The 15,672-nt window shown below is 37.9% G+C and overlaps 1 protein-coding gene across 1 annotated transcript in view; it reads right to left on the bottom strand.

The window, feature by feature from the left end:
* Window positions 1–11,951, bottom strand: part of LOC307169938 (SLAM family member 5-like) — a 37,641-nt gene extending 25,690 nt beyond the window's left edge. The window contains exons 1-2 of the mRNA XM_079890817.1: window positions 11,799–11,951; window positions 10,707–11,036 (exon numbers count right to left, since the gene is read on the bottom strand). Coding sequence (XP_079746943.1) covers window positions 10,707–11,036; window positions 11,799–11,847 — 379 coding nt within the window. The 5' untranslated portion in view covers window positions 11,848–11,951. The remainder of the gene's footprint in view (window positions 1–10,706; window positions 11,037–11,798) is intronic.
* Window positions 11,952–15,672: the final 3,721 nt, after the last annotated feature.

The raw sequence follows: 15,672 nt of genomic DNA on the forward strand, positions 1-15,672 counted from the left end.
AGCAGTGATGTTGGATTTCAGTGCAGCGTTTGACCTGATAGATCACAAAATACTGCTTCAAAAATTAGAATGCTATGGTTTTACACCTTCGTCTCTGTCATGGATGGGGAGTTACCTATCCAATAGGAAGCAGCGGGTGTTCTTTAATGGTCAATATTCATCTATTAAGACAATACATTGTGGTGTGCCCCAGGGTAGCTGCCTTGGGCCTTTGCTATACTCGATTTTTACAAATGATTTACCTTTTATTGTGAAATATTCAACTGTTGTCATGTATGCAGATGATTCCACACTGTACTGTTCTGCAAATACTCCTCATGATGTTTCAATTCTATTAAATCATGACTTGCAGAATATAAGCAAGTGGGTAAAAGATAACAAATTAGTCTTAAATGTAGACAAATCAACATCTATGATATTCTGGAAAAGATCAAAACTAATCACCGAGCCCTCTCTGAACTTGTCAGTCAATGGGCTGCAGCTAAGACAAGTGATGCAAGCCAGGTTACTGGGCGTCACCTTGGATTCTTACTTGTCTTGGTCAGCTCATATTGATGGAATGATAGTTAAAATGGGGAATGGTATTGCAATGTCCAGAAAATGTATGTCATATATTCCTATGTCCATTGCTAAACAGGTTGTCCAGTCTCTTGTTTTGTGCCATTTAGAAAACTGTCCAATTATATGGTCGTCTGCATCACAAAAAGACCTTCGTAAGCTTCAAGTGGCACAAAATAGGGCAGCGAGGACTGTCCTCCAGTGCTCTCTTAAGACTAATGTGGCCCTGATGCATCCACGCCTTTCTTGGCTCACAGTTGACGACAAAATCAAACTACGATTAACTTTAATATTGTGGAATGCAGTATTTATGAAACAGCCACAGTTTCTCTCTGAGCAGCTTGTTTTTGTAGGAAGTGGATACTTATATGCCACCAGGCAGGCACTAGGTGGTGACATAAAACTTCCGCTTCCCAGGACAAATTTTCTGAAACGCACATCATTTTACAGAGCAATATCTATTTGGAATCGACTCTCTGTTTCATCACGCAGAATTCAGAACAAATACAAATTTAAGAGGACAGTAACCCAGGAACTGCTGCAAATGACCTCGTGAAAGCTGGAAATGGTCATGTTCTTTCACTTCATAATATTTTGAATGTAATTGCAATGTTTGAATTCTTTTGATTGTAATTTGTGTTGTTATAGGCCGTGGGCCAAGTCTGTTTTTCTCCTTTAGTTTTCGATTTGATAGATCTCCTCCAGGGAAGTGGTTAATTTTTTATAACTGGCTATAGAAATTGTTGTTGAGCACATTACTGCTTGTTTCCAACGTCAATTGTTGCACATTAGAAATATAATGTAGATATAATCTCGCTAGCTAACCACAAAATGTTAGCCGGAGTAAGAACCAATCAAAGCTCGTGTTGTTACCTTGTCAACTTGAGTTGGCCAATCACGTCATTATTTGAACCGGTGCGGCGGTCGGTGCCCGAAGACCCGGATGTGACCTGAAGTCGCGGGCGCGGCGGCCGGTCAGTGGCGAGTTCTCCGTTGGACATAATTTTTGGCTACAGCGTATGGCTGCACCACACATCGTGGAAACGGTAGGTAACTGATAAAGTTAAGATTTAAAGTTTTTTCCATCGTTCAGCCCCTTCCGTGTAACGTTAGACTAGCTGAATGAATTAATCTTATTTGAAGTAAAGCTTATGTACTGCGACAGTGTTTCCCAAACTTCTCCAGGAGTAAGTTACACGTTGTCATGCCTGTTTTAGACATCTCCCTGCTCCAACACAGATGATTTAAACAGCTTCCGGAGTTCATAATGAGTTGACAGTTTGAATCATGTTGGGGCGGGGAGAGATCTAAAACACACACAGTCATATAGTTAGCTTACGTTATCTCCTGTTTCCTGTCTAATCGCACATTGTATTATGTATATTTTGCATGCGTTTCCTCTCCTGACGGTGGAGCCGACCTTAGAGTGGAGCTTTTTATGTACAGTCTATGGAGTGGAGCCTACATCTGGAGGGCAGAAGGCAGACGCTCTTGGAACACCTCACTTGGGTGAAGTAGGCAACGTATTAACGGTATCTCCATGAGGCAACGTCCAGGTGGGATTTGTTTTGTATAGTTGGCTAACGTTACAGTAAGGCAAACGTTAGATCAGGGGTTTTCAAAGTCTGAGACTGCGTGCCTTCAACCAAAGCCCCCCACCACCACATCTTTATTTTATTTGGTAAATTTCGCTCAATTCCTGGATGCCTATGGGATCATGATTATATTTTTAATAATTATATTTTTTGATCCCATAGACACTAACCATTTTAGCCAAAATAGCCTAATATTACTGAAACTTCTTACTACACCATATAGTTATAAACAAAGGTCTGTCCTAAGGCATTTATTAGTTTCTGACTGATGGGGGTAAAACAGTTCCCAAAAACTACTGTATCTCTGAACTCTCACACATGTAGGCTATTCTGTGTGATCTCCTTTTGATAACTAATGCAATAAGTAATGTAATATTGTATCACTTCCATTGATCCTCCCCTGAAACTGTTTGGAGCCCCCCTAGGGAGGCCCGTCTCACACTTTGAAAACCCCTGAGTTAGATTATCAACGGCTAACTAGGGCTATTTAGTGAATTAACAACACCACACAAAAAAATTAAACTTGAACCAGATTAACTTTATAAGTGTCATGTTATTTAAACATGCACTTAGGCCATGGCTGCACTCTCACAATGTTGTGTGTTGCGTCCTTAGACAGCATTGGAGCAGTTCCTACATAGATACATGTCTGTGCATGGTAGCTGGTGCTTTCTACTGGTAGGAGATGGGAGGCTCTTTTTGGGAGGCTTGGGCCATCTGATGCAGAACACAAAACCCGAACCTTGGATGCAGTGTCATCACTGACTTCCTCTGGCAGCAGTTGGGCTTTATCTACATGGTTATGGGACACCAGGTAGGGGACAGAACAAAGGGGACAAAGAATGTGTTTATCCAAGTTTGTTACTTTTAATCTAGTAATCTCACTGTTTAGATATGAAAGAATACCATGTAATGTCTTTGTTTCAAATAAAACATTCTTAAAAAAAACAATGACTTTTGTGTTCAATTCATTGTCAACCTTACACTATTCACTGTAATCTTATATTTAATCTATGCTTTTTGCCCTTGTTAAATGTCCAGCTTTTCAATACAAATTTTAAGATACAAAGTGTTAAAATATACATTAATTAAAAATCACATTGTGTAATTAAGATTAAGATTCACTGGTATTGTGAGGTTTATTTAACATACATTTTTAAACTAACTACAATACACACATATTTGTTGCCTTTGGCTTGCTCAGTTGGGGATATTTTGGGAATATTTAATTTAATTTTTAATTTAATTTAATTTAATAATGATGCGACTGAGTGCGTTGTTGTGTTTGGAGCTCCGTCGAATTAATTCAGAAACCTTGTTTTTCTTCTTTACACTCTTTTACAAACGAACTTTTTCATTTTTATAGCGTGTGAACATATCTGGAATACTATTCTCCTTAAAAAAAAACAATCGGATTGCTCTGATATCGCTACATATATCCAACCTTTCGAACTTCCGCTACTAGCCTTAGCCCGCTAGCATTACACGCGTGGTCGCGCCTATCGATCGACTTATTTACACCCGTATCACTGAAAGCTATAATTCGCCATTATAGCACATCTGCTATAATGGCGAATATAACGGATGTGTGTCTAACGTTACCTTTGAGTGCAGGTGAGGACACCTTCGAGCTGCATTCTGTGCAGTTAGAGCTGGAATCCGTGGAGAAGCAGATCCGCGACCTACTAGAGAGACAGGCCGAGCTACGAGATCGACGTTTCGCGCTTGAAACATCACGCGCCGATGCTCAAAAGTCAGTGGTTAGTAACCTTTTGACTCCGACCTCGTCTACTCCATGTGTTTCTCTGCCCAGGATGCGATCATCCCTGGTTTCATTCACTCCGGCACCGACACAACAACATGGACCCTGGATGATTCCACAGCGGAAGACGCGGGCCAGGACCAGAGCTAGGACCTCTCCGCCCCTCCCGGCCTTCGAGATCTCCACCCAGAACCGCTTCTCCCCTCTACGCGAGACGGAATGCGACGCTGTGATCATCGGCAGTTCCATCGTCCGGCATGTCCGTGCTACCATAGGTAAAGGTAAGGTTCGCACTCACTGCTTTCCTGGTGCTCGTGTTCTCGATGTCGCTGCACAGGTTCCCGGGATTCTGAACGGTGACGAGCCCGTCGGAGCTGTCGTGCTGCACGCGGGAACGAACGACATCAGGCTACGGCAGTCGGAGGTTCTGAAGAAGGACTACAGGAGCCTGATCGAGACGGTACGCAGCACATCGCCTGAAACAACGATCATCGTGTCTGGACCGCTTCCCACCTACCGACTAGGACACGAAAGGTTCAGTAGATTATTTGCTCTAAATGAATGGTTAATGTCATGGTGTAATGAACAGAGACTGCTCTTTGTAAATAATTGGAATCTTTTCTGGGAGCGACCTAGGCTCTTCCGTGCTGATGGCCTTCACCCCAGCAGAATCGGAGCGGCTCTTCTGTCGGACAACATCTCCAAGACGCTACACACCATATGACTAGTAAGTCAAAGTCCAAATCACACTCTTTGCTGTCCAAACTTAATTGATATAAGTACCAATGTAGAACATTATATTGAAACTGTGTCTATTCCTCGTTTAGTGAGATCAAATAATAAATCTACTGCAGGATCTAAGAAAAATCTAATTGTGATTAAACCAGAAAATCTCAATATTAGTGAACAAAAACAATTTCTAAAGCTAGGTCTTTTAAACATCAGATCGCTTACACCTAAGGCGGTTATTGTAAATGAAATGGTCACAGATAATAGTTTCGATGTACTTTGCCTTACTGAAACCTGGCTTAAACCAAATTATTATTTCGGTCTTAATGAGTCTACTCCTCCTGGATACTGTTACAAGCATGAGCCCCGTCTGATTGGTCGTGGCGGTGGTGTTGCTATAATCTATAAAGATATTCTTACTGTTACTCAGAAAACAGGTCACAGGTTTAATTCGTTTGAAGTACTTGTGCTAAATGTTACTCTCTTAGATGTAAGAAAGAAATCCATATTATCTCTAGCCTTGGCTACCGTATATAGACCGCCTGGGCCTTACGCTGATTTCCTAAAAGAGTTTGCAGACTTTCTCTCAGATCTTTTGGTCAATGTCGATAAAGCATTAATTGTTGGAGATTTTAACATACACGTAGATAATTCAAATGATGCTTTAGGGGCTGCGTTTACAGATTTATTAAACTCCTTTGGGGTCAAGCAAAACGTAACTGGTCCCACTCATCGTCTTAATCATACACTAGATTTAATTACATCACATGGAGCCGATCCAACCGATATAGATATTATACCGCAAAGTGATGAAGTCACTGACCATTACATGGTCACTTGCATACTACGTACCGCTGAAATTTGTCATGTTGCGCCGCGTTATCGACCAGGCAGAACAATCCTTCCAACAACTACAGATCATTTCTCAAATAGCTTACCTGATCTATCTCAGCTGCTCAGTGAACGCCCAAACAAACAGATGAACTAGAGGAAATGACTAGCACTATGAGCACCATTTTCTCTAGTACATTAGACATCGTTGCACCAATTAGATTAAAAAAGGTTAGAGAGAAAACTAAAGCACCATGGTACAACAGTGTTACGCATGTTCTAAAGAGAGAAACTCGTAATTTAGAGCGTAAATGGAAACAAACTAATCTAGAGGTCTTTAGAATCGCATGGAAAGACAGTATGTCACGTTATAAAAAGGCCCTAAAAGCAGCCAGGGCTGAGCATCTCCGCAAACTAATAGAAAACAACCAAAACAATCCAAGGTTTTTATTTAACACCGTCGCTAGACTAACAAATAAACAGACGTTACCGGAGCAAAATATTCTGTCACAGTGTAGTAGTAATGATTTTATGAATTTCTTCACTGAGAAAATAGAAAGCATCAGAAACACAATTGTAAATGTACAATCTTTAATGGTGTCTTATGATTCAGCCTCAATTATCACCCCGCAAGAACAATTACAGCGCTTTGCAACTATAGGACAGGAAGAGTTAAATAAACTTATCATTGCATCTAAACCAACAACGTGTTTATTAGATCCAATACCAACTAAACTACTGAAACAAGTGTTACCTGTAGTGGAAGAGCCTCTTCTCAATATTATTAACTCGTCTTTATCCTTAGGTCATGTTCCAAGAATATTCAAGTTGGCAGTTATAAAACCTCTTATTAAGAAACCACAATTAGATCATAATAACCTAGCAAATTACAGACCCATTTCAAATCTTCCATTTATGTCTAAAATACTAGAAAAAGTTGTGTCCGCTCAACTGTGCTCTTTCTTGCAAGAAAATGATATCTATGAAAAGTTTCAGTCTGGATTCAGGCCGCATCATAGCACTGAAACTGCGCTCGTTAAAATCATAAAATGATTTACTTTTAGCTTCTGACCAAGGCTCTATCTCAATACTAGTTTTACTTGATTTTAGTGCTGCGTTCGATACTATAGATCACACAATACTCTTAGACCGACTACAAAACTACACTGGTGTTCAGGGACAGGCATTAAACTGGTTTAGATCGTACTTATCAGACCGTTACCATTTTGTCTGCGTAAATGGGGAAAAATCGAAGATAACGTCAGTAAACTATGGTGTACCGCAAGGATCTGTGTTAGGCCCTCTGCTATTCTCAATATATATGCTGCCACTTGGTAATATTATAAGAAAACATGGAATTAATTTCCACTGTTATGCTGATGACACTCAATTATATATTTCATCACGACCAGATGAAAACGCTAAATTATCTAAATTAACAGAGTGTGTTAAAGATATAAAATACTGGATGACATGTAATTTTCTGCTATTAAATTCAGATAAAACGGAGGTATTACTTATTAGTCCAAAAAACTGCCCACAAAACCTCTTACAATACAACTTTAATTTAGAAGGGTGTCCTGTTACTTTATCCTCTACAGTAAAAGACCTGGGTGTTATATTAGACCGCAACTTGTCTTTTGAAAATCATATTTCATATGTTACAAGAACAGCCTTTTTCCACCTTAGAAACATTGCTAAGCTACGTAATATGCTATCAGTTTCTGATGCAGAAAAGTTAGTTCATGCATTCATGACCTCGAGACTAGATTACTGTAATGCTTTATTAGCTGGTTGTCCTGCATCCTCAATAAACAAGCTACAGTTAGTCCAAAATGCCGCCGCTAGAGTTCTTACTAGATCAAGAAAATACGATCATATAACACCAATTCTGTCGTCTCTACATTGGTTACCTATAAAGTTCCGTATCAATTACAAAGTATTGCTACTGACCTATAAAGCCCTAAATGGTTTAGCTCCCGTGTATTTAACGGAACTTCTATCGCCCTACAATCCATCGCGCTCTTTAAGATCACTAAATTCGAGGCTTCTGGTCATTCCTAGGATATCTAAGTCCACTAAAGGAGGGAGAGCTTTTTCACATTTAGCTCCTAAACTGTGGAATGGCCTTCCTGATATTGTTCGAGGCTCAGACTCGCTGTCCCAGTTCAAAACTAGATTAAAGACGCATCTCTTCAGCCAGGCATTCACATAATACTTACATTTTATACTACAGTTGAATCAGATTGAATGCATTAATATTGCGAACAGCAGCTACGCTAATTATTTCCCATATGCTTTTCTGTTGTTATCTCGGGACGCTAGTCCCGAGGTAAATACAGATCGTCAGCTCCAGTTTGTATCCAGCCTCTCATGGAAACTACAGATGCCCCAACACCCATGCAGAGACGACTCAACACCCATGCAGAGACGACTCAACACCTGTGAAGAGACGACTCGACGCTGGCGATGTTTATGCCCTAAATCAATACATGATTAACTAACTGTATTTCTCTATGTACATTTCTGAAATGCACTTTCTGTAAAGCTGCTTTGAAACAATATGTATTGTGAAAAGCGCTATACAAATAAATTTGAATTGAATTGAATTGAATTAATTTTATCAATCAATAAATTTCACTAGAAACAAACCTTGTATTATTTTAATTTAATACTGTGAAGCTGCTTTGATACAATTTGTATTGTGAAAAGCGCTATACAAATATACTTGACTTAACATAATAGCCTACATGATGCACCAATACACAATTATCTTAATAGAGAATTAGTAGAATTGATGGATTTGATGCATAACTTCAGTATCTGTGGCTGCCTTTTCTCTCCTACATGCTCTTGCAATGTGATCTTTATTAGTGAAGAGCATGTAGCATTCCCTATGGAAGCCCACATTAACTGGCACATCTTGGTCTTTCCAGGTTTCTGTTAAATTAAATGTTGCTATGGCTTTCAGCTATTAAACTCTCAGCAGTGTTGAGGTTAACCCATTTCTGGGCACACTGAACAAATGATGCACAAGTTGGGCATCATTTGTTCAGTGTGCCCAGAAATGGGTTATGTGTGCCCAGAAATGTAACCTTATGGGAGAAAATAAGGTTATTGGGCTTTTTGCCTTAGAAGCAACATGTGCACTTCATATTGTGGCATACCGGCTGTCAATCACGTCCCGCCTTGTTATGCGGTCTAATAAATTAGGTGACAAAAGCCCACCCACGGGTGATCAATAACGTTAGAGTCTTCTGACGGTAAGTGCACAATGTATAGTATACAGCTCGTGTAGACAAAAAGTATATAAAGCCTATTTTAATAGGATTTCGTTATCAAGAGAGCAACGTTACGATATCAACTATGCTGGTTGTCATGGAGACGTGACAGGTTGTCAAGGAGACGGGTGATTTGTTTACGTTTTCTGACGCTACGATTTAGTAGTCCTACAAATTTGCCCGTTTAAAAATTTAAGAGTTTAGATCGATATCTTCATCAAATGTGCACACATCAACGTTGGAAACAATGCTTACACTACTTAAAAGAATTTTTACATGCCACCTGTAAACAAATTACTTAGTTCCTTGGCAGGGCCCACGGCCTATTATTGCTTTGTGTAATTTTATGTTGTGAATATTTTAAAGAGGACCCCAGGAAGATTAGCTGCCATTAAATGAGCCGCTAATGGGGATCCTAATAAAACAATAAACAATAAACAATTACTTGGCCTTGGCTGCATTATAGTGTTTTCTTGTTTGAAATGTGATTAATGTTGTGTAAGTAGATGTGGTGGGGAATTTGGCTATCATTATGGAACATTAAATATATTCTGCTGGAATAAACTAAATGACTTGAAAAAGATGTGTTTACAGTATTTTAAAGAGATTCAAAGATCTCAGTCTGTAAAAAGATCTGAACTTCCCATCTCTAGTTTGCCAGGATGATCAATTCTGTGATGACGTGCACTGTTAGAGAAGCATGTCCATTAGCTGCAAACTTCAGAAATTACGGCCAATCGTGAAAGTCAACGTCGCACAACCAACCATAAATGAGAACAACAGCCTAAATGCATAATTTTCCTGTTATCACTTTAAAGCTCTTTTGAAACAATCTGTATTGTATAAAGCACTATATGAAAGATTTTGTTGTTACTTTTTTTTGTTTTTTTTATTTCATAGTCTAATAGAGGATCTAAGGATTCTCAATAACAACTGGTTCACTGTTAACAATTTTAGTGTGAAATTCCAGGTTAATAATTGCATTACTTTCACAATAATTTCACAGAAGACTTTTCTGGTAACTGCACTAAAAAGTGTTTTTACGGTGAGTTTACAGTATTGGAAAACACAATTTACTGTAAACAAACAACATCATACTGTATTTCTACAGTGCATAATGTACTATGAAGGTACCCAGCATGCAATGCGGCATGAATCGATTATGCTGTGGAGTTTCTTGATTTGTTTCTTGACTTGCTTGATAAGTTGCTGTGCTGCTGAACTTATTTTTCCTTCGCTTTTAGCAGTTTGTGCTGTTGGTTTATTTTGTAATGTTTATTTTGTAATGTTGGTTTATGTTGTAAATGTTTTTATTATTTGTTGAGTGTCATCATTGTTGTTTGGTATGTCAAGTATTGATGTCTGTGCATCATTAAGTGATGCTTGCAAGATGATGTTACATTTTTTTTAAAGATAAATCTTAGTAGCTGCTTTACTATTGTGAAAGATCCATACAAACAGTTATATTTGAATTAAGTTATTGGAAAATATTCATGCTTTAAACAAAGTAAAACAAAATCTTCATAATCATGCTAAGAATAGTTTGACTAAACTATTTCATGTTCTTGCCTGTTATCATTGTAACAAATTTATTTTTATTTGTCACACTATTGACTTGGCTGGTTCATAAATTTGAGTATGAATACAGAGGGCCCAAGATCCCAAGCAAATACCATTATGGTAACTATATAATTAATTTCAATTTAATTTAGCTTCATGGAGCAGATTTTTCAGTATAATTAAACAATATTAAATATGTTGTGAAAGTCCTTTAGGGCTAGTATTTTTTAAGGATGAGGTAACAAACACATTGAACTCTATAGTTTGTCAAATAAATCCTTGAAAAATATGGGGCCCATATGATCATAGTTACGTCATTGAGGCCCACATTAATTTTAGTTGTTCAAATGTGTATTAGACAGGGTGAACAAACTTGTAAATGTGACTCACCGTAGACAGTAACATTGAATCTGTATGTGGTCACTCTGCTGCCGCTGATGGTCACTTCATATTCTCCAGAGTCTGTGTTTATGATGTTCATGATGGTCAGAGATCCAGTCTGACTATCCAGCTTCAGTCTGCCTCTGAATCTCCCATCAAGAACATCAGATGTGGGGAACTTTTCTTTGTATTTATTGATTAAAGCTATTTGAGTCTTTTGATGTCCAAACCACCATGTTATCAGATCTTGTTTCTGTATTTCAGTAACACCAGATTCTAGAGTGACTGAATCTCCCTCCATCACGGACACTGACTTTACTGCATCTGTACCAGCAAACACTGGAGAAAACACAACAGTTCTCAGTCATATGAGGTTGTTATTAAAGTAACATAAATATATTAAAGCTGGTTTAATCAAGCTTTAAGCTTGTTGTAGTTAGCTGACTGACATTAAAGTAAGACTTTGAACACTGCAGTGAATTGAGATTCTTTTAAAAAATTAGAACTACTGATAATAACAGTGACACATTAAGATTTGTGTCAAGTATTGCAAAGATATATAGTATCCTCATTATCATCAGGCATATTGTATATATTAGTCTGTGTGAACACCATCAGTGTTTGAACCAATAAAATTACACAAAACCTCATTCACTTTTTTATTTTAACAATTTGCTCGAATTTCACAAGAGGTATGTTTTCAAACATCAAATTGATAAACTAGTCCTTCATTCAGCTACTTTTTCTAAACAATTAATGTTTCAGCACATCCAATCATCAAAGCCGTCATATGATGGCTTTCATCAAATGACTAAACTGATTTATATCAATATCAATACTTATGCATATTTTATATGATCAGTTTTTGCTTTGTATAAAAGTGAATCTTAAAGTTTATTTATTGCAATTGAATTTCAGTGGAACTTTACACAGTTAACAGTGATAGTGTTCAGAAGGACACCTTCAGATGAAAAGAGTTGACTGATGCTAGAATCTTAATATGCCAAGAAGATAGAAAACTAATACACCATTTCATCACACACCTGAATCTAGACTCACTGTGATATCAATTCAACGAATAAAGACATGTTTATAACTCACCAACCAGATGCCCAAAGCACATACAGCAAAAAACAAACGAGAAAAACATTTTCTTCAGCAGCGTCGGAAATCCTTTCTCTGAAGATATATGCAAACACTATCTTAGACCTTTGTGATCTTAAAAAAACGTAATGCTGTAGAGACACTTGAGATGAAAACTGTGTTAGGGGTTGTACTCCAGTTCTACTGTTTTTTTTTTTTGTTTTTTTTTTTGTAAACCACAGTCCTGTATTTCCATACTGCTGTGTGCCATTGCATCTATGCTTTCATTTTCATGTCTTTATTGAACACACCATGAACACGTTTACAGTGTAGGTTGAAAACGTATGTCAATCCCTATGGTTAATCATTTCTCCAAAAGTTACATGAAGTCAGGAGTCCGATAACGTAGAGTTCAAACAATGTAACAAGATCATAAGTTGATCAGACTTTGCTTTGTTGAATATCCTATTTACACACAGGTTGTTGATTTGCATAAAGCTGGATAAAAAAGACATTTCTCTAGAAAATTCCCTAAAAGTCCACTATAATATGCTGTGAAATAGTGAAATTTCAGCAGTGATGAAGCTTAATGTTAGGCTGAATCCTCAGCATAAGACTTAACCAGTGAAACAAAATTAAAATTGGTCTGAACTAAAACAGCATTCACAGAAGAACACCATGAGGAACAACAGCCGTTCAGAATAAACATTGCTGCATGTGGATATTCCACTGGGGTACACTGAAGTCATGTGACTCTTTTTTTTCCCCACAGATTATCTAAAACATTATTTACAATCTATTACAAAGATTTATCTGATGATTTCTCGCATCCACAGCCTGATGCAGACACACCTGAATTGTCTTATTTTACTATTTTGAGAACTGGTTAATACTCTATGAATTAGGTCTGGCTAAGTAAGATTTGCTTTTACACATCTCATTTACATGTTGATCATAATGGTATTTAAACTGCATGGGTAAAACTTTACAATAAGGTTTATTAGTTAAAATTAGTTAATGTATTAACAAACATGAACTAACTGTAACCTCTTTAAATGTAGGAAGTAAACAGACTCTTAATTTGAAAAAAAGTGTAGTGACTGCTGTTCTCCACTAGAGGGCGCTTCTCCGTGATGAGTAAATATAGCTTAAAAGAAATGCCATTTTTTGCAAAACGAGAAAGAGAGCGGAGGAAAAAAAAGACGATTTAGAGTGTAATTATTATAAAAGAGAGTAAAGTAGTGTGAAGACAAAGTTTTAAGTTCTTTTCAAGTGAAATCCGGGGGGAAGAAACATCTTTTCATACTTTTATTTCGAAGAACTCCGGGTTTTTTTTTCTTCCTTCTTGTTTCCGGTTGATGTGTACTTCTTGAGTTGACCGTGGACGAGCGAACGGCGAGCCAACAGTGCCTAGTTGAACGTCTCGGAATGGTTATTTGATACATTTATGTACTTACAAAGGTTTAATCGCGTCCCCTTTGCCATTATGGATGTACAACACACACACACACACACACACACACACGAACTGTGATAACGTTCGCGCAATTTTTTTAAACTACACACACACACACTCCTGTGATAACGTTTGCTAAGTACAAACGATTTATTTATTTATTTCTTAAGGGGAGGGAGATAGACGTTTATATAGCCTACTGTCTATGGAGATAGAGCAGACCTTAATTTATTTACATTTGTAAATGCTGCAAAAAAAATGCCTACGTGACATAAAACTGCCTTACGTTGTTTGTTGAGACATCCTACGACGACGACAATAAATAGCTTTAGACGCATTGTTGAACTGGCTGACATAGATTGAAATGACTATTTGCTCAAAAATCATAAAATACACTTACTTCTTCTGGAGGTGACGTTGGATCGCGAACTGTAGGCAACGATCCACACTTGAGGATTAACTTTGACCCTCGTTCACTAAACAGTAAGTCAGAAAATGAATCTCGTATTTAGGAAGTTTAAGTGGTGCCTTTTCTTCATAAATAAAATCCATCCGCTGCGTTTTCAGTGGCTCTGATGTCAGTGAAGACTAGTAGCCTATGTCCATTCTTACATCCCACAACAGAACACATACACTTCTTAGGAGCAGAGCCGAACAGTACATTTACTTGAGTACAGTACTTAAGTACAATTTTGAGGGATCTGTACTTTACTCAAGTATCATTTTTGGGGAGTACTCATGACTTTACTCAAGTACATTTGAGAGGCAAATATTGTACTCTTTACTCCACTACATTTCTATCCATAACTGTGAGTACCCGTTACTTCTTCTAAAAAAAAGGAAAAAAGCAACATCTCGGAAACCCTCTCAAATGTGATTGGATTGTGCAGGTGCCACTGATTGGGACAGCCTATCAGCAATCACCTTCAGCTTTCCGCCAAAGTCAACTCCATGGTCAGATTCTAGCTGTGTCCCAATGTGAAGGCTGCATCCTCCGAAGTCCGTATTTGAAGGCCGATTGCGTCACAGCGGCGCGACGAAGGACGTCCCAATTCAAAGGCTGCACACTTCGGAGGTCGCATTTGAAGGCCGATTGCGTCACCGCGGCTCGATGAAGGCTGTCCCAATTCAATTCTGCATCCTCCGAAGTCCGTATTCGAAGGCCGGTTGCGTCATCGCTGCGCGACGAAGGCTAAAGCGACGGCAAATGCACCCTTCGTTTCCCCGTGAAAGGAAGGATACATAAATGGACACTTAGCGGACTATTCTACCCCATAAGTCATCGCGCGCCGGTGACGACAGCATTTTTTTTTTTTTTTTTTTTTTTTAATGACGGCCGAGAGATCAGTGGCGGACGGCAAATTCACATTTAAATGTAAGTATTATGTTTTCATTTACTCAAATAGCTAGTGAAACCTGAGTTAAAAGCCACAAGTTTTTCTTTCTTATAAACTTCATCTTAACTCCTTCGTCACCATTACGTGGCTTCATTTGTCAGGTGGTCTAAGGCAAAACTTGTGCTAATGTTAGTTTAATAATTGTTTCAGGGAGTAAGGAGCAGACAGCCCAATTTATTAAATTGCAATTAAAAAAAAAAAAAAAAAAAACTAAATAAATTAAATTAAAATGTATTGTAATATTTGCACTAGTCTGTCTAACTTGTGTAAATAAGAAATATCACCCTAAAGCCCACAAACCTAAGAAAAGCAGTAGATAAGGCAATGGGGTTTCACTTTTATGTGTTTTTGTAGTGCTGTCATGCAAGCTATGTCTACAAAGGTTTTAACCAAATTTGAGTATTCATAAATATGATTTCTGAATATGAATATGATTTTAAAAATACAAAGTAAGAAAGTTGAGATCACATCTTTGCTGAAATGTATTGTCCTGTTGTTGTTAACAAGCCATGGTTAATTTGCTCTGCCTCAGGATTGCACGTGTCCTGGGACAGGTGAGGGTGTGAGTGGGAAACCCGGAAAGAGGAAGAGGCAGGGGCAGCACCAGCACCATCATCAGCACCAGGAGAGTAGGGAGAGAATGGACAGGCTGTTTTCTCTTCTTGAAAGAATGATTGAGAAATAAATATGTGTATGTATGTATATATATATATACATACAGTATATATTCGTTTAACTTTTTTTCACTTATATTTTTTAAAAGGAAAAAAAATTCTGTACATTTATTTATTTTTATGCAACTTTAAATGTGTAAATAAAAGAGAATTCATTGCTCTGGACATTGTTTATTTTTGTAATGACAGTCATAATTTCTGCATGAAACAAATTCTTCTATACCTTTTTCCCCCCAACTATTTACAACATACGGTAAACATATAAAAATCAACATAAACATTTAAATTTACAGTACATAAAATAAGAAAAAATGATGTAGACTTTTATTCAGCTGAGTGGGAGACCCTGGTGTGCTGCTGGACCG

The sequence above is a fragment of the Squalius cephalus genome (assembly GCF_949319135.1).
Source record: "Squalius cephalus genome assembly, chromosome: 13".
In the NCBI taxonomy this organism is placed as follows: Eukaryota; Metazoa; Chordata; class Actinopteri; order Cypriniformes; family Leuciscidae; genus Squalius; species Squalius cephalus.